The sequence below is a fragment of the Penicillium cataractarum genome (genome assembly GCF_028827025.1).
Source record: "Penicillium cataractarum strain IBT 29864 chromosome Unknown utg000002l, whole genome shotgun sequence".
In the NCBI taxonomy this organism is placed as follows: Eukaryota; Fungi; Ascomycota; class Eurotiomycetes; order Eurotiales; family Aspergillaceae; genus Penicillium; species Penicillium cataractarum.
This window is the reverse complement of record NW_026622738.1, coordinates 1419915-1439955: the sequence shown is the minus strand read 5'-3', so window position 1 is coordinate 1439955 and position 20041 is coordinate 1419915. Positions and strand designations below refer to the sequence as shown.

The window sequence follows — 20041 nt, the reverse complement described above, 5'->3', positions numbered from 1 at the left end:
TCGAGTCCAAAGCCAGTCCTGCCAAGGCGGCCCGCACTTTAACTCAACCCCGTCCTTGTCCGTCTTAGTCACCGCCTGATTCACCGCCTCTTATCTCCGGCCAAATCAGTGGGCGCTAGTGTTTGCATTAGGTGCAAACCAGCTCCATCCACTCCACCCATATCCATAGTCCATACCATCGACTATCACCATCATTGCCATTACCTCCCGATCTTGACTCTCTCCCTGGACTTTTGCTTCTCCAGCTAGACTTGATATTTTACCGACATCCCTCTCGATCCTTGAACCCCTCCACCCAGTTCATCCTACAACAGAAGACCTCTCTTTTTCCCCCACCTCTCCCCATTGACCGCATCCATCTCAATGGACCAAACACACGCTCGGGCCTTGGAGGCTATACAGCCCTTCGTCGCCCTAGCTACATCCAACAGCGCAACTTCACCTCGCTTCGTGGCCAATATCGTCACAAATGCCACCTCGGCGTCCCAAACATACGTCTTCGCCGAGCTGCTAGAGACTCCAACCATCCAGGCTCTAGCTGCCCCCGATTGCCCCGCCGAGTATAAGGGCTACCTAAAGCTGCTCGAGATCTTTGCCTGGGGCACATGGCAGGAATACCAAGGTCAATGCCAGAAGAAGCTTCGAAGCACTGCTGCTATATCCAATCCAACAACCAGCTAACAACCACACCAGAAACCCCCAATCTCCCCAAACTAAGCGCGGAACAAACCCTCAAACTCCGCCTCCTCTCCCTCCTCACCCTCGCCTCAACCACAAAGCCCCTCACCTACCAAGCCCTCATGAAATCCCTCTCCCTCCCCACAACCGCCGACCTCGAATCCCTCGTGACAACCGCCATCTACGCAAACCTAATCACCGCCCGCCTCTCCCCAGCCTCAACCCCACCCACCATAAACGTGACCTCCGTCGCACCCCTCCGCGACGTCCAGCCCCAATCCCTCCCTAAAATGATCACCCTCCTCACGGAATGGGAGTCCCGCTGCGGTGAGGTCGTGACGGACCTGGAAACCGAAATCGCCCGGGTCAAGGTGAATGCCCAGAAACGCCATGCCAAGGAACAGGCGTACCGGGAGCGGTTGGAGGATGCGGTGGAGCGGCGACAGGCTGAGACTGCGCGGAAGGGTGGGAATGGTATGGATGGACGTGCTGGTAAGTCTGGGTTTGGGCGGGGGGGTTGATCGTATGGCTTTTGGGTTGGGGCGCAATAAACGGGAAGCTGATGATTTTGATGAGGATGATGGCTTTGTATCTGGTGACAATGGGGAGTCGTGGTCGCGGATGGATATTGATGAAGGGTCCGGTGTAGGCCGGGGAGGGAGCAGGCAGACGAAGCGAGTTGTCGGACGAAAGACCTAGGACAGAGGGCGCTCATGAATATCACGATCTTATCATGTTGCTTAGATAGTTACAAGAAGCGAATTCACAAGCTATCATTCCAAATCCAGGAAGGTTTACAAGGAGAGGCTACAAGGTGATGTACATGAAAAGAGTAGCACCTAAACAGGTTGCATTCGTCAAGCCCTAATGGCAACACTCATGGAGAACATAAGTACAATACAAGTGACCAGAATCAAACGGGGTATTGGTAGAAGAGAAGAAAGCGCGAACAAGATGAAGAGGTCAACAAGGAGAAATATGGACACGGCAAGGAGAAGGAAAAGTGGCAGGGTTGCCAGTGCGGTGGATAGAGAATAGTGGAAAGAAGCAGGAAATTGAAAAGTACAAGACCAAACCCGTCAGGAATTATGGGTCACGGGCCCGTCCTTGTATTCCAGGGGTTCAAAAAAAATTATGCTTCGCAGAAGCAGAAGAGAACAGAGAAAGGTACTCGCCGGCTGGAAACATCTGGCTGATGGCGTAAGAATGCCAGCACAATGAGGACGAGTGGGGAGGTTTGGGGGTTTTTTTCATGCGGCAGGAGTAGAAAACACATTCACAGCATAGTGCCAGGCACGAAAATGAACAAGATGCTCAAAGCAGCAGCAGTCAGGAACGAGACAAAAGCGGTGACCACCGCGCGCTTGTTCAAGAGCTTGCGGACATAGGGCTCACGGATCAGACCCCAGTTCATAAATGTGTACTCGCTGTAGCCGAGGAATGCCATGACGGGGTCAATGCGGTACTGGTAGGAGACGATGAAGTACGCCGCGACCGCGAATGGGAGAATGACCCAGCAGCGGATGTGGCGAGGCTTGTCGCGCAGAACGACATAAAAAGCACCCCAAAAGCCTCCGCCGAAGCTGATCAGAGCAAAGGCGAGACGGGCGAGGATGCTCAGAGGCACCAGGTTACCCAGAGCCTTGGCCTGCAAGAATCCGGGGAAGGCATCACGCTCCATGGCCTGGAACACATAGTCTTTCGCGGGGTCAAACACCTCGGGGTCGTCACGGCCATCATCCTCAATCAAGTTGATACACGTTGAGATCATGGTCTCGGGTAGGACGATCTCTCGCTCGGAGCCCGGGAGCAGGTAGGTGTAGAGGATCTTCTCAGCGCTGGCGCGAATGTCATGGCGGCCCACGGTGTGTCCGGGAGAGTTGGAATCGCCGCCATTTCCGTTGCCGGTACTGGGCCGGTAATCATTGGAGGGGGTGCGCTGGGCAGACTGCTGAGAGCCGATACTGTTTTGAGGAGAGTGCGAGGAAGTGTGGCCTTCGGAGCGCAGGAAAGCCGACAAACGGTGGTCGGCATCGCGGTTCTTTTCATTATGGTGCAGACGGGAAGGACCAGCCTCCACCAGCGGAATGTCGCCCAAATTTTCCAGATTCTCTAGCATGGCAGAGGAGCGCTTGCTGTCGGCTCTCTCCATGTCTGGTGTCGCGACAAGAACGGAACGGCGAAGCTCTCGGACATAGTGGCGGCAGAGGGACATGTGTTGGGAGACATCGAGCCTGGCCAGATAAAAGATATGTTAGAACCCAGTCAAAGGACTCCGGCTCACGTACGAGTTACATCACTTACCAGAAATCCAGGTAGTCCACAGAGCGTTGCTGGTCGCGCATGTAAATGTAGAACGAGAAGAGATCGACCGGAGCCAGGGTGCGACGGCTGAGGACCTCGAAAAGCGTTGGAAGGCGATTCCGCTGCTCAATATCGAGGAACGAGTCGGGAGACGCCATTATGTTGGTGTTTTTGTGTTGTTGTCAACCGGTGAATTATCCAGCACCGCAAGAGGTTCAAGTCGAAACGAAGGAGGGGTGGTAAAAGGGGTAGCGAGCGTGACGAGTCGCGTAGGTTCAGGTAGAATATTCTCAAGAAGCCCACGACAAGGAGACGGATGACAATTGAATGCTGAAGGAGTGAATTGCACCTGGTACGGTATCGAAAAGAGGATTTTGTGAAGGGAGTCGAAGATATCGTTGCAGAATAGGCAATAATGGTTGCTGGGAACGGAGAACCCCTTTGCGACCACAGCAACGGATCAACGAATCAGCATACAGCTGCACCGCAGCAACTGTGATAACCCAGGAAATACAGAACAGAAAGACGAGAGCAAGATTGAAACGAACGAGGGCGGACGCGAAGGTAAGGGTTGAAGCAATACGTAGGGGAGAGGAGGCCAGCCTCTGCATATTCGAAGGCCTGAAACAACACCGCATTAACGTTTATCCGCGTAGCGGACCCACCTGTCATTTCCCCAAAAACCCAAAAGTTGCCATTGCATCATATCCTTGTTTAACCTTATCTGTGAATAACAGAAGAATTTGAAGCTGGATTAATGAGATTTATCTTAAGAAAATTGATATTGTCGAATGGCATCAGCTCATATTCTCATGCAAAGGAGGCTCTTTTACTCCCGCTAAAACTAATTATCCACAGGGTATTGGTAAATCCAGTCACCTCCATAACGCCATCCCGAACACCTTCCCAGTAAAACCATGCTTAATGTCCGTCGGCAAGATGCTAGGGAAATATAGATTAGTAAGATAACTGGAAATGGAAAATAACTCAATTGGGCAATTGTCAAACTTACCGACCACTCTGGAATATTCCGAATCTGTTGGAACATGAACTTCTCAAGCTTATTGGCACTCTTGGCGTATGGAGTGTTCTCGTTGTTGTATCGTCGGCAATTGTCAAAGATCAACATCGCATCCTTGATGAAGTCCTGCGGAGTTGGATACATATCCTTCTCGTGCTTCTCTTCCATAGTCGACAAATCCATTGGTTCCATGATCACCTCGTAGTAGTCGGGCACTTCATCACGGTTCACTGGTTGGGTAAATGGCCAGGCGGCACTGTGGTTTTGCATATCATTCAGCAAGTGCAATAATTGGTTGTAGTTGGGCCCATGGCGAGGTTGACGAGCTAGCTCATCCATATCAGGCGACCATCCAGATTCCTTGACTGCGGGAATGGTGAGAGGATCAATCTTGGTGACCCCATTCTTCCACTCCTTGGGAGGAGGATGGACGATATGGGACCGACTAAATGCGCGAATCTTGGCCTGCACGGCCTCTTTCTGCTTCACGAGCATCCGGCCCATTTCGAGATACCGAATCTTGGGCAACATAGTGCACTGCATAATGGTACCGCCTTCGTAATCCTTAATGTAGCCCATCCAAATCGACTTATCGAGGGTGATTTCTTTTGTAAATCCTTGCTTTTTGAAGTACCCAATGGCGTAGTTGTCGGCGTAGGTGAGGAAATGCATGATGGGGGATGTGGCTTTCACGTAGTCCTGTTGCGAAACGGGTTAGGCTCGATCGATTTAAATTTACGAGAGATTTGTCTTACCTTGAGATGGGACATCAAATGCGCACCGTATCCTTTGACTTGCTGGTCAGAGGAAATAGCACAGAACACAATTTCGGCAAAGGTACGGCTGTTAAAAGGTCGGTAGGTGATTCCTCTGTTCGTGTTTAGTTAGTGGCCGTCGAAAACCAAACTGCCAGTCTGTTTTTACTAACCCGACAACCTCCAGCGGATGCTTCACGATGGCGATGGACAAATGCGATCGGTCATAGACAAGTCGCGCAATATAATCCTTGGGCATCTTTGGGAGCTGTTTCTGGAAGATACACTTCAGGCCCGTCAGGACGATGAAGCTGTCGTGCGATCCGTCATTGTTCACGACTCGGAACTCGATATCACCTCGGCGCTCCTCCAAAACTGCGGGCTACATGTTCACGTCAGTCTTTTCTTGCGACAACAGTAAAGAGAGGGGCAAGAGAGGACGGGCGGAATCTCACCTTCTCGGGGAACGGCACAATGCGCAGTGGAGGTTTTCGTAATGGCCCATCGTCCTGCATTGTGTTAATCAAAATCCTGGGGAACGATCATTCGAATGAGACGGACCTCTTTCTCTGGGGAATCAGTTCGCGCTTTCTTGCTGGTTTGCTGTTGGGAATCCGGGGAAGCTGCCTCCTCCGACGCTTTCCGCTTGGTGCCTGAAAAACCGTCAGTGCCTGTCCATCCATAGCCGTAGTAGCTATTAGTATAAAAAAGAACTTACTTTGAGGTGTCTCGACAGCCATGGTTGCGTAGTTGAAGCTTGTGGTGATCGGTACTCGGCGCGTTCTTGAGATGAGATAACGCTCCCCGGAATCGGGCCAGGAACAACATTTCCCCGTATCGGCCAGATCGACCAGTCGCGCATTTGTTGTATACTTCTCGAGTCCCGCAACTCTCCTGTTCATTACAGGCCCATTATCTCAACCCCGATTTCTCCGTTATTCACAGATCTTCCACTCATGTCTCTGAACGAGGTCTGGGAGGCAGCCTCTGCAACCCCGTTCCACCCTCTTGTCTCGAAAGACAGTCAATTCTCCGTCGGCTTCAACCTGCTCCTTATTGGTACGGATAGCTTGCTGCCGGAGCTCCAAGTTGCGCACCGCTGACAATATATATAACATAGCTGTCATCTTCACTGGACTCTTTGGCTTGAGTGAGTTCTCTTGTCAATTGTATTTCTACCAATAATGGCTAACATCTGCTATCAGACCGGTCATTCCTGAGCCTCGCATCTCTCGGCCTCCCAGCGTCATTACTTTTCGGGTGAGTGGAATCGGTGGGCGAGATACAATAAGCAAAATTCTGATACGATTCTGTGGTTAGTTTCGGAGCCGTCTTCACTATCTGCGCGGTCGGAGTCTATGTTTAAAGCGATACCCACACTCTGTCCCCTCCATGTACCATAAGTGGGGAATTCAAAGGGACCTGTACTGCTAGAAGCTCCCAAATCATCACACACACCTCAAATCCTTGCCTCCTCCTTGATCGGACTATATATTACCCTCCTTAAAAGCTGGGTCTAGCAACCACGCCCTCAACAATGGAGCCGTTATTCACTGGTGTCTCGAATAATGCTCGACACCTCTACACTCTGCTCTCCTGCATTGGCTTTGCCTCGAAAGCAACGGTCCAGATCACCCCTGATGGTCTACGTTTCTCAGCAGAGGAAGGCCGCGTCATCCAAGGACTAGCCTTCCTCGACAAATCTCTCTTCACCAGCTACACCTTTAAGCCATCAACCGAGCACAGAGAGGCCAGCCAAAATGAAGACTCTTCCGATGAAGTCGAATTTCCCCATTTCGTTGTCTCACTATCCGCTCTCCTCGAGACACTGAAGATCTTCGGAATCAACGACTTGGCCGAACCCAATGGCTCCCGAGACACCAACCTCCCTCAGACCAATCCAGCTTCGAGCGCATTCAGTGCGCCTGCCTTACTCATGGACCGCTCATGTACCCTCCAATACGCGCAACATGGTGCTCCTCTCAGCATCGCCATCACCGAAGCGGGTGTGAAAACGACTTGCGAGCTGGTGACTTATGAGCCAGAAAACGCCGAAACCGATATCCCACTACAACGCGATGCTATCATCATGAAAATCATCATGCGCTCCGCCTGGTTGCACAATGCCATTGCTGAACTCGACTCGTCAACTCCTACCATCCTCAAACTGTCGGCCTGTGCCAATCGGGAACCGTACTTTGCTCTAACGGGTGCTGGCGGTCCCTTCAGCGAGTCCACGGTTGAGTTCTCTGTTGACCACCACAATGAAATCACTGGCGGTGCTACTCAGGGAGGCGATGCATCGCAGGCCCACAAGGTCCTAACTGATGATGGAACTTCGCGGGCACGCGCTACTAGAGCCAAGGCAGCGCCAACCGTTACTGAGACATTCCAAGTATCACCACCGTCATCGATGGGTGAGCGGATTCGACAGAGCTATCGGTTTGCGCTCATCAGAAAGGCAGCCCGAGCTATGGCTGTGGCTAACAAAGTTAGTATTCGTGGTGATCGGCAGGGAGTACTAAGCTTCCAATTCATGGTTGATCTTGATGACAATACGCCAACTGGAAGATCCGTTGGTGCTGGCGTCAAGGCGCTTGCAGGTCCAAGATGCTTTGTAGATTTCCGGTTTGTACCACTCCTCGATGAAGAGGAGGCCGAGATGGATATACTCGACAATGAGGAATAGTAGCGATTTATCGATTCAATTTAACATGTTTACGTATTCGCGTATTCTAAGGGTATCCACTGAGTAAATTTCTCATATGCATTGGAGGTATCAGTAAAGACTATTTGAAAAGGGATCTGGTCCTGAACGCCTAGAATGAAATGCTAAGAATACAAATGAGGCTTTTGGTGTGCATCAAATGAAGATTGCCACGGCACCATGAGGATTACATGACCTAGAAAGAAGTTAGCACTAGTCAATACACCCCTTTTCAATCAGGCGCATACCTCAGCAATAGACTGCCTCTCGATAATCGACTTCTGTCTCTCATTTCGTGAAACGCGATAATAATAATCGCTAAAGTCACCGCACTGCATATGGCGCAAGAACTCCTCGTCGTGGGTAATGACAATCAACTGGAAATTGGACTGCTGCTGTCGAGCCCGAATAATATCATGCAACGATTCTGCTAGCGAGCGAATGTTATCACGATCTAGGTTGGTTGTCGGTTCGTCGAGGGCGATCAGACCACAATTCACACCGAAACACTCTGCCAGGGCGAGACGAATGATGATACTGGCTAGAACCTTCTGACCAGCACTGCAGCGACCACGCATGTCCATCTCTGCGCCTGATTTGACCATGCAAACTCGGTAGTTGTAGGATCGATTGCCCTTGGCATTTTCGTTGTCGGATCGGATCAGGATAGTGTCAACGTCTGTTCCGCGGTACGTCTTTTGCCAGAGTTCGCCAATTATGGAATTGATTTCTTCCATCTTCAATCCATGGTATCGCATGATTGCTTTGTCCAGGGCACCGCCGTAGCGAGCGAGATCCTCGACCGCAGCTTTGGTGGTCTCCACCTTGATGTGTGCTTCCTTGTACTTCGAGGCAGCGTCCTTGTAGTCCGTGTTCCAGTCGGCCAACAGTTGCATCAATTGGTCATCCTTAGACTTCATTTCACCCATTTTACTAGCCTGTTTAGCAGCCAGGGCATTGTGTTCGCGAGTCCACCGCTCTGACTCCTGTTTGAAGCGGCTGCGGTCCACTTCGGCGTTCTGCGACTCCAGCTCTTCGACTTCCTGAATGACTTTGTCCAAGGATCGTGTGGCTTGACGATAGGTCAGATTATCTGAGTATTGCCGCTTCGTGTTTTCACTATCCTTGAGCTGAGCGGAGATCTTGTTGATTTCCCTTGTGATCTCGCCTTGCTCAGTCTCGAACTGGCTAATCTCGCTCTCGATGCCGGCAATCTCTCGTTTACTCCGCTCGAGTTGACCGGGACCACCTCGTTCAATGTATGAATTAATGTCCTCGTTGGCAAGATCTAGCTGGTGGATACTGTCGGACAACCGGTTGATCTCGTGCTGCAAGTCCCGTTCGTGGCTTTCGGCCTTTTGACTGATATCGTCATATTTGGATTGGGCTTGGAGCAATTCAGGCGTGAGGTTCTCGATATCCTGGTCCGCTTTTTGAATTGCCTCTCTCTGCTGGGCGTTGAGTTTCTTGTACTCCTCCATCCGGATGAGCAGGTCGGCTTTCTTCTCCAGCTGGAACTTGGCATTGTTGAGATTGTCCCGTACGTCTCTGAGCTGAAGCTCTAGCTTGTTCATCTCGGTTCGTGTCTGGTCTTTCTCGTTGGTGACCTTTACAAGAGTCTTCTTCAGATCCCGAGACTTTTCGTTGGAAGCCGAGATTTCTTCCTGGATGTCCTCCAGGGTGCGGCCTAGGGAGGTATCCTGCTGCTTGGCGGAAAGCTCATGAATTTGAGACGTGATATTCTTGATTTCAGCGTCGTATCGTGAGATAGTAGTCACGGTCTTTGCAAGCGTCTCGACATCTCTCTTGCTTTCCAGCTTATCGCTGACCGTTCGATCGTGGGTCTCGAGCTTGTCCAGAAGCTCGTCACGCTGAGATTCGCAATCCTGCTCTTCCTTCTCCAGCTCGGGAATATCAGTCTCAGAAAGGCGGATCCACTGTTCGTAGAATCCGTTTGCTGCGCGAGCGGTTGCGAGATCGTTCTCAAGACCTTGCAAAGCTTCATCTTCTGCATCCAAGCCAGCCTTCTTCACCAGAGCTTCGAGCTTCCTAGTAAATGTCTGAAGCTCTGTTTCATTCCTGAATGATCGCTGGCAAGTGCGACACATTTTGGTGCGCTTCGCTGCGTCAAGACACTTGTTGAGGTACTCTCCCATGCCAGCATATTGATCAGCATCCTTGCGGGCCAACTCGTATTGTGCCTGGCGGTCTTTGACAACTTCAGGGTAATCAGCCGGTTCAGCATTGATAGCTTGACGAATCTCCTCCTTGCAATCATTGAGCTCGTTGCGCCGCTGCTTCAAATTTTTCTTTGCATTCTTCAGCTTGAATTCGACTTGCTCCAGTTCTCGGTGGACACCGTCGCGGACGCGCTCAGCATCGGCGACCTGCTTGGATTCGGTGTCAACGGCTCCTTGGAAATCCTTCTCCAGGCTTTCCGGTTGCCACTCGGAGCCGACAACTTTCACCAGACGATCTCCATGCGCACTCTTCATAGTCTGCAGACTGCGTTCCCGGTCCTTGAGCTCCTTCTTGAGATGATCCAAGCGAGCCAAATCGCCGGCTTTCTTTGTAGACTCAATAAGCTCGGCATTAAGTTTCGAGTTCCCATCCTCGAGGTGCTGAATCTGCGAGTTGATGTCTTGGATCTCTCGGTCCCATGAGGCAGCCTTGGTCCGCTCTTTACCTTGATCAAGACTTGAAGTGATGTCTTCAATCTTGGCCTCTAGAGCAGCCTGGACGCCCTCGTCGACATCGATTTCATTCAGCTTCCCTTGGTACGCTGCCGCTTCTTTCTCATTCGCCGCGATCTGTCTCTTTGCCGCATTTTTGGTTTCCTGGAGGGCGGACTTCCGCTGGCCGATCTCGTTCAAAGTGTCCTGCACCTCACGAAGTTCACGCTGAGCCTCGCGTTTCACACGGTCAAGAGACTGATTTTGCTCCCGCAAAAAGCGGCGGATCTTCTGCATGAAGTCGTCAATTTCCGCCTGCTCCATGTTGTCGTCGACTCCTCGGATATTGTTCTTGCGAGCAGCCTCTTTGATCATCGTTTGACGCCTTTGAACCTGGCGCTCAAAGTTGGCTTTATCATTCTCATATTTGCCATTCTCGGCTTGCTTTAAGCCCAATCTCTGTCGAGTGGTCTCAATTCTTTCCTTGAGTTCCATGTAGTTCTCCTTCTGGGACTCTTCCTGCTGTTGATATTCGATCTGCTTCGTTTCGAACTGCTCGAGGTTCGACTGCAGCCACTCATCAGACTCGTCGAGCTCAACCAGGTGCCTCTTGAGGTTTTCAATGGTGTTCTCGATACTTTTAGCTTCGATGCGCTTTCCCTCTAGAGCACCAAGAACCTGCGCATAGCTTTCAGATTCCTTCCAGGCTTTGTCGGCTAGATCGGCGACGCGTCGCAGCTCTTTCGACATTTGCTGTGTTTCCTCTCGCAAGGCCTCAATCTCATCTTGCAGCTTGATAGACCGTTTCTCTGCGCGGTCAGCCTTGTCTTTATCCTCCTTGGCGTGTTGTTCCATAATCTTGAATTTGCCGAGCTCTTCATTCTGCTTTTTCCGCAACGCTTTGATGTTGTCGATAGCTTTTGTGTACTTCATCGCTTCGAATATTTCGTCGAATCTCTTTTTCAACACCGAAGGCTCGCTCATTGGCCATAAGCTTTCGTCTTGGTGGCAGAATATGACGGAGTCCAACACGGCTTTCGAAACACCCAAGTACTGTGGCATGATCTGATCCAGTTCTGCTACACGTGATGAGATAGACGCGCGCTCGCCATTCTTGACCATGACGAGTTGTCCCTCTAGTGTCTTCTGCTGTCTCGTTGTCTTCTTGACTGTAAGCTGCAGGCTGCGTGTAGCGACCATCTTGGCACCCGATGTTCCATTGAACGAGAGCTTCACCTGGGCAAGCACCTCTTTCTCGCCGCAGAGCTTGGGATCGTGGATGAAGGCACCGCCTTTACTATTCGGGGGAAGGTCACCGGTGGTCGCATATTTGAGACATTCGATGATCGTCTAGGACGAGTCAGTTTCTATCTTAAGCCTCCCCGTAGCAGCTTCAGCTAGCTTGGCGCATACCGTTTTTCCAGATCCATTGTAACCGACGATCAATGTGAGAGGCGTGTGAAATTGGATGGTCTCGCTGCGCGTATTATCGAAGGAGCGAACTCTGAGAAGACGAGACAGTCAGCAAAGCGCGGGGAAATGGCACGCCCGTCAAAGGTCGCGTCGGGAAATCCAGCTGCACTTACCCCAGAATGGAGAGCTTATCGATCTTCGCTAGCCTCAGGGATGTACTCGTCAGATATGTGTTGAGAACCTAATAATGAGTTGCGAAAACTTACACCTGTCGAATCATTAGCATAATCACCTTCAAGAGCGGAGTATCCGCGGCACTCACATTCTTGCGGTAGCGACCAGCAAGAGCCGTTCTTCCTCTCGGGGACTTTGTAAAGAAACGTGTCAACTTTTTCTTCAATCTCTGAGTTGTCTTCCAGAGATACGAGGTTAACCGAGCCGTTGCACTGGTACAGGTTTCACCCTCAAAGCGAGTGCTCAGATCGCCCGTTGCTTGTGATGCATCGACTTTCTCCACTTCGCGCCGGAGCGACACGAAGTCACGTGGCTCTTTAATGACCGTGTGCTGACCTAATCCGCCCCACCCCAGCGAGCGATCGGCAGAAATGTGGTGTGTCCACCAGAGCGAGCCGGATGTTTCCCTTATAACACTGACCCTTGTCTGGATGGAATCTTGGCCGAATGTCTGAGAAGGCGCAGGGGCTTTCCTATCTGACAGGATTTCCATCGAACAAACTTCGTGCCTGACAGGCTCAGATATGAACATTGCCAGATCCAACCAAACTATACCGACTGTACTACTGGGATCCGATTTCCTGGGGAATGCGCCCGCCGGCCAGTCTGGACCCTTGACCCCCCGGATAACGCATTGACTCCCAAAGTACGACCCCTCCAGACGCTTGATCCTATTCTGTCTCTGCTGGTGATGCAGGGACGGACAATCTTCTTGACATGACCATGACTCAAATGACCTATAACACTACGCACCTGCCTTTGCAGTCACGATCTCGCTCGAACGAGGGGAACCAGGCTGCCATGGCGGAGCAGTCGCAGCAACAGAATATCACGGCATCTTATGGACAGCAGTATACCATACAGGGGCAGCAACAGGGGGGATATCAAAATGTGCAGAACGATCCAGGATGGACTCAGCGAGTCTTGGAAGAGATGAAGGACTTGCTTCTCCTGCTAAACGCTCAGGGTCGCATCACCTACGCGTCGCCCTCCTCGAAATCGATCACCGGTCGTCCAGCGAAACAACTCGAGGGCAGTCTCTTTACACAGTTTATTCACGAGGACGATAAGCCTATCTTCTTGAGAGATATGGACGACGCGGTGGCGACAAATAAACCGTTTCGAACGCATGTGCGATTACAAAAGTCGAACAGCGCGTACTCCCTAGTCGAAACATACGGCCACCCACATATTGCAAGCGAGGACGGGTCACGGGGGAGGAATACCACCATTCAGGAACGCTGCACGGGCTTCTTCATCATGTGTCGACCCTACCCCACAAAGAACTCCCTGCTTCTCGACTCGTTCCTGGAGCACAAGATTGAGAATGCACGCTTGGTACAGCAGATTGCCAAGCTGAAGCAGGAAGAGGACAAAGAGGCAAATCTGTCTCGTCTGTCCTATCCAAAGATCGAAGAGAAGTTACTCGAGGCTCAAGCTGCTGCCCAGGGAAGTGGCAGCGATCAGGAGTCGACCGAGACCGTCGCGCCCAACTCCGATGAGTCTGACGGAGCCCTGGGGGATTACTTTTCCGAGAATGCCCCTCGCTCGGAAGGTTTGTCTCATATTGATGGCATCGAGGTGATGACCGGTCTATACTACGGTGATGGTGAGAGATCTCAGGGGCTTAGTACCGGTCTGCGCCGAGGCCGACTGATTCAGTGTGATATTGATATCACTACTGCGGCCGACCAAGCCCGCAATGTTCAAGAGGGTGATAGGCGTAAGAGGCTGAAGGGACAGCACGTTTGCAGTGATTGTGGGACGGCCGATTCCCCGGAGTGGAGGAAGGGCCCTAGCGGTCCTAAGACGTTGTGTAATGCCTGCGGCTGTAAGTTTCGATTCCATCCACGGCTTTCTCATGGGCTTGAACCCAGACTGACTTTCATCTAGTGCGCTGGTCCAAAAAGGAGAAGAAGCGTCAGGAGTCTACTTGAATTTCTTTTTTATGATCAAACTGGTGGTCTCCTTCGATCGATGGGGAAATTTTCTTACTTATCTCTTCTCCTCGGCTCAGCGATTATACCCCGTCAGCCTACTTTTTTTAATCAGAGGTCGATGTTTTTTTCACTCTCCCCTTCTCGATATTTTGAATACTGCGCGCGGCGTTTTTGCCCTTTTCTTACGATCCCCTGGTACATGTTTCAATATTCAACATGATTAATGAATTCATGACCATTTTGTCCAGGCCCTTTGTGATCTAGGAAATTTTTATTGTACATTTTTCACTATTTCTCGGGTCTCCACTCTTGATTTATGGGTATGTTCCTTTGCGGGTTTCTGTCTAAGCCTTGGATTGATTGAATGAATTGATCGTGCGTCTTGCCTTTTTTAGAGATTTTTGTATTTCTTTCGATATTAGATGACAGTCGCCAATGTAGTGGCTGGAAATAGAGTTCCATATTCGAACGCCATAGATGAGGGAGTATGGTATTTACTTGGGCGGTAGATTTTGATGATTCGCCAAATAGGCCAGGGTGGTCAGGGAGGAGCAGGGTAGGGGAAGAATGGGAAAAGGCCATCCTGAGAGCTCAACCAAAGGAAAGGAACAGCATAAACAAGAATATGGTATCATGAGAGAATGCGTAAAGACTAGCAACAGATTGTGATCTGGACTTTATTTCTTCGATGCCTTCTTAGGCGGAGGTGGGAAGTACATCGCTGATCCAGATGCCGACGCTGTCTGTGGCTCTATCGTCTGTACTGGTTGAGTTTGTATCGGCGTAAGCATATTCGAGTGATCCCGCAGCGGAAGGTCCGAAGAAGGACTTGCAGCACCAAGTCTATTAAAGCCCGGTGTACGTGCCGTCATCCGGGGAGTAAATGGTGCGTGGAGAATTCCTCCATGTGTAACGGGGCTCGTGGCGACCATCGGTGGGTATCCGGGAGTTCGGGGGATCATGCCGTGATCTTGGCCGACGAAGCCAGGTGTCATGGGGATCATACTGGGTGATTTCATGATCTCCTCTTCGAATTCCTTCTCAATGCGCTTCTCTTCCCTTTGCTCCAGGATCTCTTCGCGCTCTTCCTTGGTGATGAAGCAGGAGTGGACGACCACTACGAATTCCACAAAGTAGAGGAAACTATCGAGGCGGCTGTTAGTATGACGAAATTCATACCTAGCATGGACACTGGGATTCTCGTACATCATAACGACTGAGACGGCGAAAAGCGACTTGGCTTGTTCGCAGTATCCAATATTTGACTTGTGCGCAGCAACATTGCAGTTCTTCGTGATATACCAAGGTGGTCCCGGTTGGGGGTGCTTCGGGTCTGACATGTCACTGCCAGCCTGGTACCGAGCTGAGACGATGTAAAGCACCATGATGGCACCGTGGATGAAGGCCCCGAGAGGAGGGAAGAATAGGTGCATGCAGTGAACGGGGAATTTGACGATCAATAGGAAAACGCTGAGGACTCCGATAACCAGGTTGTAATTGGTCATACTATCGTCGTAAAGTCAGTCGCATTCTACAAGATCCTGCATGAGACTCGAGCAACACATACAATGACGACCAAACCAAGGGAGCCGTGTATGGTCGGTAGTTAGCAGCCGCGTACAACGCCGCATTAGGAGCGCTGTTGAACCCATTGTCTGCACCATCTTGCCATAGCAACGTCCGATAAGTGTTGTGTGAAGCAATACCCGTCAGAGTCAGGATAACGACCGTAATCGGAAGCTCGGCGACCATCAACCAAAGGGTGAGCTTATAGTGACGGTGCCGCCTGGGGAAAATGAACGGCATCGTGAGAAGCGCAATCAGACGATGCTGATTCCTCTTATTCTCCGAAGATCGCCGCTTAGCTGAAGCCCAACTGCGACGGCAATATTAATGGGAAACAATGCGATTCGGCCAGGCCGGCTGGCTGCGACATCCAGTGCTTCGCATTCAACAGCCGGAAACTGAAAAGCTTCAAGGGGGAATAAGTAGGAGAATCAGAAAGGCATCAAGTCAGGGCGATCCGGCGGGAGGGCGTTAGATATGAGCTCGCGAGACCCCCGGGCCGCCGACTTTCCATGTTGCCCATCGCCGGGTTGCAGAGAGGGGCACGAATCAGCAGGGGAGTTTGAGTGCAGCACGCCCTGAAGTGTTTCTTGGAGGCGCATCTGGCCAATACTTGTGAGCAGCAAAGCGCCAGAGAAAGCACCAGTCCAGGGCTGTCGCACCAATGACATGCCATAGACCGGGGTTGGCCTGTCGGGTCGTCACACGCTAGCGAATGTGACGGAAGAGCGGATCTGCACGAGGGGGAGAGCACTCTCAGCACGAAGACTTGGCCTTAGGCCCTGCAAGGCTAGCTTAGTGAGAAATGGTTGGCGAAACGCTGTGGTGGAGTGTGGCCATCCTTGTAGTTTGTTGGTGATATTTCTTGCAGTGTCGAGGGTTCGTTGTATATACTCCGCAGTACGTACGCACCTCATTATCACACTCGAGGACAAGCATTGTGGGTTTTAGCGTCGAACCAGTTAGTCGCCAAGGATATTGAGCTCTTTGTCGGTTATAGTAGACGTAACCTAAAGATGGGCTGTGAACGTATATGAAGTAATTGGAGTTTGCAGTTCCATGTCGAGTCAATCCGTGGAATAAAGTCCAAGTCATGTGGTCCGACAATTCCAACCTCCAACTTCAATTCCTTGGCTTCTCGAATTGGACCATACCATCAACACAAATCATTCAGGTTTGCTCTACAAGGTACAATATCCGGTCTAGACGTCTCCGCTGTATCCGTCCCATTAGCTCCACCATCTAATGAGGGGATTCCGACCGTTATCCCAGCCAATCCCACGACTCGCGCTTCCAACCCGGAGCTTACACCGGCCCCTGTCATCTATACAGCCCATCACCGTCACCATCACACCCGGAACCTTGCGTGGCGTGATGAGTTCCCAGCGCGAAGACTCGATTCCACATGAGCTCCGCACGGCGGCGGAACCTCGACAGAACCGGCTTTACCCAGTGCTTTTGTCGCATGTGGAGCAGGTTAACCCCTCTATCCGCTTGCTACAGTTTACCATTCCGGCAGAAGAGAGTAATGTATATCCACTCTACTTTTTGAAATTGAAATTACCCTTTTCCTTTTCTGTGGCATGCTTGATCAGGAACCAGGCATGATATGAACACATCCATTGTTTTGGATCAAGCATGCTGGTCCGACCCAGCTGGACCTCGACAATATATATAGACAACCAAAGTAACACAAACTTCCAAATCCTCAATTGCTGACTCTTTCTGCAGGATGACAATGGACAACAACAGCCATTCACCTTCCTCCCAGGCCAATGGCTAGATGTCCACATCCCATCTATCAGCACCGCTGGCGGGTTCACCATAACCTCAACCCCCGCCGACGCCCAGGCACTGCCATCACCCGAGGCACCAGGAGCGGAAACGCTCCTCGGCGAGGAAGCCGGCTCAGCAATCCCCTTACAAGGACGAGAGCCCTACGTGGAACTAGCCGTCCAAGACTCCCCCGCAAATCCACCAGCCGCATGGCTCTGGAAACCGCTGCCCGAGATTCTCGGCAAAGAATTGAACATTCGCGTTGGAGGGAGCTTTGTCTGGCCGCCTACAAGTGTTGATGTACGAAAAGTCAAGAATGTGGTCTTTATTGCCGGAGGCGTGGGAATTAAGTAAGTGAAGATATCGAATCACGTCTACATCCCAGAGAACCCAAACTAACATCGGTACAGTCCGCTAATCTCTATCCTCTCCCACCTCAACAATCAAGTTGAAACCACTCAACCCTTGAACATCCATTTCCTATACTCGAGTCGACTCCCTCAAGGCCATGAAACAGCATCACCAGAAGAATCACTCAGTCAGATCCTCTTCCTCCCACGAATCCGTCAAATCATCCTTTCCCAACGACAATCTCACCGTCTCCGCATCTGCCTCGATCTTTTCCTCACGGATTCGAACTCTTCTCGTCTTGCCCCTGCCAACTCCCCGACGGATCTCACTATTCACTCCAAGAGGATTGAAAAGCATGATCTGCAATCAGCCGTTATCGGCGGAGATGGCAAGTTAGATCCACGAGAAAGTGTAGCTTACGTCTGTGGACCACCGCAGATGACGGATGAAATGGTGGAGTTGTTGAAGGGCATCCTTGGAGAAGGCGGGGAGCAACGAGTATTTTTCGAGAAATGGTGGTAAAGAGACACTGTCAATTCATCGCTAGAGGAACAATAGTATAGTGGTACTTGCTTATGATGGGGAATAGTAGAAAAAGAGAAATGATGAGATATTCAGAGAGAGATAGACACCCTACGGACGCCGGACCTTTTGCAGGTATAGGAACTGGGAAAAGAAAAGTGTATGTACAGAAGTGTAGAAACTCGAAAGAGGAATGGTGTCGCCAAAGTCGGAAACGACGGTAAAACAGAGCAGACGTACGCGCTCTCATGATGGTAAAGGTAGAAAAAAGAATATGGAATGAAAGGGGATGAGATGGAAAAGATAGGGAGGTCACTCTCAATAGGTCTATTCGCCATGGCCTTTAACAGAGCCGCCATCGACAATCATCATCTCATCGAGCTTCGCTTCTGTTTGTCCCCATTCGAGACGTTTGTAAGTCGTCACCCGGCCGGGACCCATATCGAACTCGAAGAAACGGACGCGCCGGACGTAGTCGTTGTAGCCACCGTATCCGCCAAGACCGACACCGCCGCCATAGCACATCCATAATGAGGGTTTCTCATTGGAGTCCTTCTCGAGCATGCAGTAGTCATTGACGTGATCGCTAGAAATAACATAAGTATCTGCATGATATGGAATTAAGGTAATTGGCAACTTACTGTCCGCAGCTTACGAACAAGACACCCTCTTCTTCCAGGGCATTTTTGAAGCCAGAGTTGAATCCGGGTGCTGTCGGTGGTTCCTGCCACTCACCCTTCCAGTAATTACCGTCGCTCCGGTACTCGGGGAGAGGGATATGGATAAAAGCCATGTTCATATGACTGTGGGAGTACTCTTGATGTTTCCTCTTCAGGCTCTGTGCGGTGTTTTTGAACCAACGGATCTGGCTCGGTTTAACCCAGTCGTAGCCCCGGAATTGCCGCTCATCAGGAGAGTAGGCGTGAGTGTCAAGGAGGTAGAAAGTAAGGGCCGAGTGCGTGCCACCGCCGCGGTCGAGGACTTCGACGATGTAGTTACCGACTCCGTCGATATCTTCCGGGCCCGCAGCTGAAAGAGAGTACGGTAGGTCTTCGTAGATGGACATGAGCTGTGCCCGGTTGAGGTCACCTTCGTCGTCATGATTTCCAAAGATAACAGCGTATGGAATCTTGCGGTCGACTAGAAGCTTCACGCCCTTGAATACGGCGCTTTGAGCATCCGGAGCAGTTTCTCCGTTGACCTGATCTCCACTGAGAACGACCATATCCGGCTTCTCTTCGTCGAGGAGTCGCTCCACAAACTCCAATGTTCGGGGATCAGCTTCACACTTTTGTCCCGGGACTGATTCGGCGGGGACGGGGTCACGGCAGGCACCAAGACCCGTGCTCAGATGCAGATCGGCCAACTGCATAACTTTGAATTTTCCGTTGTCGTTGATCCGAGGGGTAGGCTTCTTGTTCTTCAGGGGGTTGCCACGTCGAATGCTGAGGCGAGTCTCTAGCTTCTCTGTCCACCCATCCAGCAACAAGGGTGTGTCTTTGACCTCCCAATTGTGGCGAGGGTCAACAGCGTCGGCGCCGAAGAGCACGTCAATATAAGTGATTGCCTTCTCGGAATCGCTGGCGTGGCGCGAGGCCGTCCGCCTCAGCCAAATACCACCCGGCCGGGCCTCCCATGCCTCATCCTCTCCCTTTGGGGTATACTCGGTCGGTGGGGTCAGGCGACTAATCTTCAGGTCAATGAGCACCTTATCATCCAGACCCAACTCTTCTTCCTTCTTTCGCTGGAATTGGATATACGCAGTCGAGGTCCAGCCGGTGCGTAGATAGAGATCCTTTTCGATGCGGTACCAGGCCTCCGGATCCAACTTGCAGCTCGAGAAGGGATTGAGCGAGGAACATTGTGTGATGGTCACATCAGTGATCACATAGCCAGAATAGTGCATGGGGAGATGGCCATGGATTGACGCTGGTAGGACACGGAATTTGCTGTCGAGAAAGACGACTAGAAGGAGCGCAAACGTTACTAACAAGCCGAGCTGAACGCCCGTTCGGACCTAGAAATATAGCCATATTAGTACAATGATCTCCATGCGTATCGAAGCCGAAGAATGGAGACATACGAGTCGGCGAGCCATGATG

General features: G+C 51.2%; 10 protein-coding genes across 10 annotated transcripts; 5 read left to right on the top strand and 5 right to left on the bottom strand.

Annotated features, from left to right (window-relative positions):
• Positions 1 to 363: 363 nt before the first annotated feature.
• Positions 364 to 1377, top strand: N7496_002588 (COP9 signalosome complex subunit 7; the record flags this gene model as incomplete). The annotated part of the gene is made up of 3 exons (XM_056695519.1): positions 364 to 622; positions 694 to 1170; positions 1238 to 1377. 3 exons carry the CDS (start codon positions 364 to 366, stop codon positions 1375 to 1377), a joined length of 876 nt encoding a protein of 291 aa, XP_056557731.1.
• Positions 1378 to 1954: 577 nt separating this feature from the next.
• On the bottom strand, positions 1955 to 3140 carry rgsB (uncharacterized protein; the record flags this gene model as incomplete). The annotated part of the gene is made up of 2 exons (XM_056695518.1): positions 1955 to 2912; positions 2983 to 3140. 2 exons carry the CDS (start codon positions 3138 to 3140, stop codon positions 1955 to 1957), a joined length of 1116 nt encoding a protein of 371 aa, XP_056557730.1.
• Positions 3141 to 3903: 763 nt separating this feature from the next.
• Positions 3904 to 5498, bottom strand: gcnE (histone acetyltransferase GCN5; the record flags this gene model as incomplete). Its single annotated transcript, XM_056695517.1, has 7 exons — positions 3904 to 3924; positions 3995 to 4702; positions 4759 to 4873; positions 4932 to 5140; positions 5214 to 5267; positions 5320 to 5411; positions 5477 to 5498. The coding sequence occupies 7 exons, from the start codon at positions 5496 to 5498 to the stop codon at positions 3904 to 3906; spliced, it is 1221 nt and encodes a 406-aa protein (XP_056557729.1).
• A 216-nt stretch (positions 5499 to 5714) lies between these two features.
• On the top strand, positions 5715 to 6124 carry N7496_002585 (OST5 family protein; the record flags this gene model as incomplete). The annotated part of the gene is made up of 4 exons (XM_056695516.1): positions 5715 to 5817; positions 5879 to 5908; positions 5964 to 6018; positions 6079 to 6124. 4 exons carry the CDS (start codon positions 5715 to 5717, stop codon positions 6122 to 6124), a joined length of 234 nt encoding a protein of 77 aa, XP_056557728.1.
• Positions 6125 to 6295: 171 nt separating this feature from the next.
• N7496_002584 (putative DNA repair protein Rad1) lies at positions 6296 to 7447 on the top strand (the record flags this gene model as incomplete). Its single annotated transcript, XM_056695515.1, has 1 exon — positions 6296 to 7447. The coding sequence occupies one exon, from the start codon at positions 6296 to 6298 to the stop codon at positions 7445 to 7447; it is 1152 nt and encodes a 383-aa protein (XP_056557727.1).
• A 205-nt stretch (positions 7448 to 7652) lies between these two features.
• N7496_002583 (MRX complex DNA-binding subunit) lies at positions 7653 to 12277 on the bottom strand (the record flags this gene model as incomplete). Its single annotated transcript, XM_056695514.1, has 5 exons — positions 7653 to 7661; positions 7714 to 11487; positions 11551 to 11641; positions 11817 to 11818; positions 11873 to 12277. The coding sequence occupies 5 exons, from the start codon at positions 12275 to 12277 to the stop codon at positions 7653 to 7655; spliced, it is 4281 nt and encodes a 1426-aa protein (XP_056557726.1).
• Positions 12278 to 12516: 239 nt separating this feature from the next.
• Positions 12517 to 13721, top strand: N7496_002582 (GATA transcription factor LreB; the record flags this gene model as incomplete). Its single annotated transcript, XM_056695513.1, has 2 exons — positions 12517 to 13615; positions 13678 to 13721. The coding sequence occupies 2 exons, from the start codon at positions 12517 to 12519 to the stop codon at positions 13719 to 13721; spliced, it is 1143 nt and encodes a 380-aa protein (XP_056557725.1).
• Positions 13722 to 14401: 680 nt separating this feature from the next.
• Positions 14402 to 15530, bottom strand: N7496_002581 (uncharacterized protein; the record flags this gene model as incomplete). The annotated part of the gene is made up of 2 exons (XM_056695512.1): positions 14402 to 15230; positions 15292 to 15530. 2 exons carry the CDS (start codon positions 15528 to 15530, stop codon positions 14402 to 14404), a joined length of 1068 nt encoding a protein of 355 aa, XP_056557724.1.
• A 1134-nt stretch (positions 15531 to 16664) lies between these two features.
• Positions 16665 to 17939, top strand: N7496_002580 (FAD-dependent oxidoreductase; the record flags this gene model as incomplete). The annotated part of the gene is made up of 3 exons (XM_056695511.1): positions 16665 to 16820; positions 17022 to 17416; positions 17477 to 17939. 3 exons carry the CDS (start codon positions 16665 to 16667, stop codon positions 17937 to 17939), a joined length of 1014 nt encoding a protein of 337 aa, XP_056557723.1.
• A 327-nt stretch (positions 17940 to 18266) lies between these two features.
• N7496_002579 (metallophosphoesterase family protein) lies at positions 18267 to 20037 on the bottom strand (the record flags this gene model as incomplete). The annotated part of the gene is made up of 3 exons (XM_056695510.1): positions 18267 to 18525; positions 18581 to 19956; positions 20023 to 20037. The coding sequence occupies 3 exons, from the start codon at positions 20035 to 20037 to the stop codon at positions 18267 to 18269; spliced, it is 1650 nt and encodes a 549-aa protein (XP_056557722.1).
• Positions 20038 to 20041: the final 4 nt, after the last annotated feature.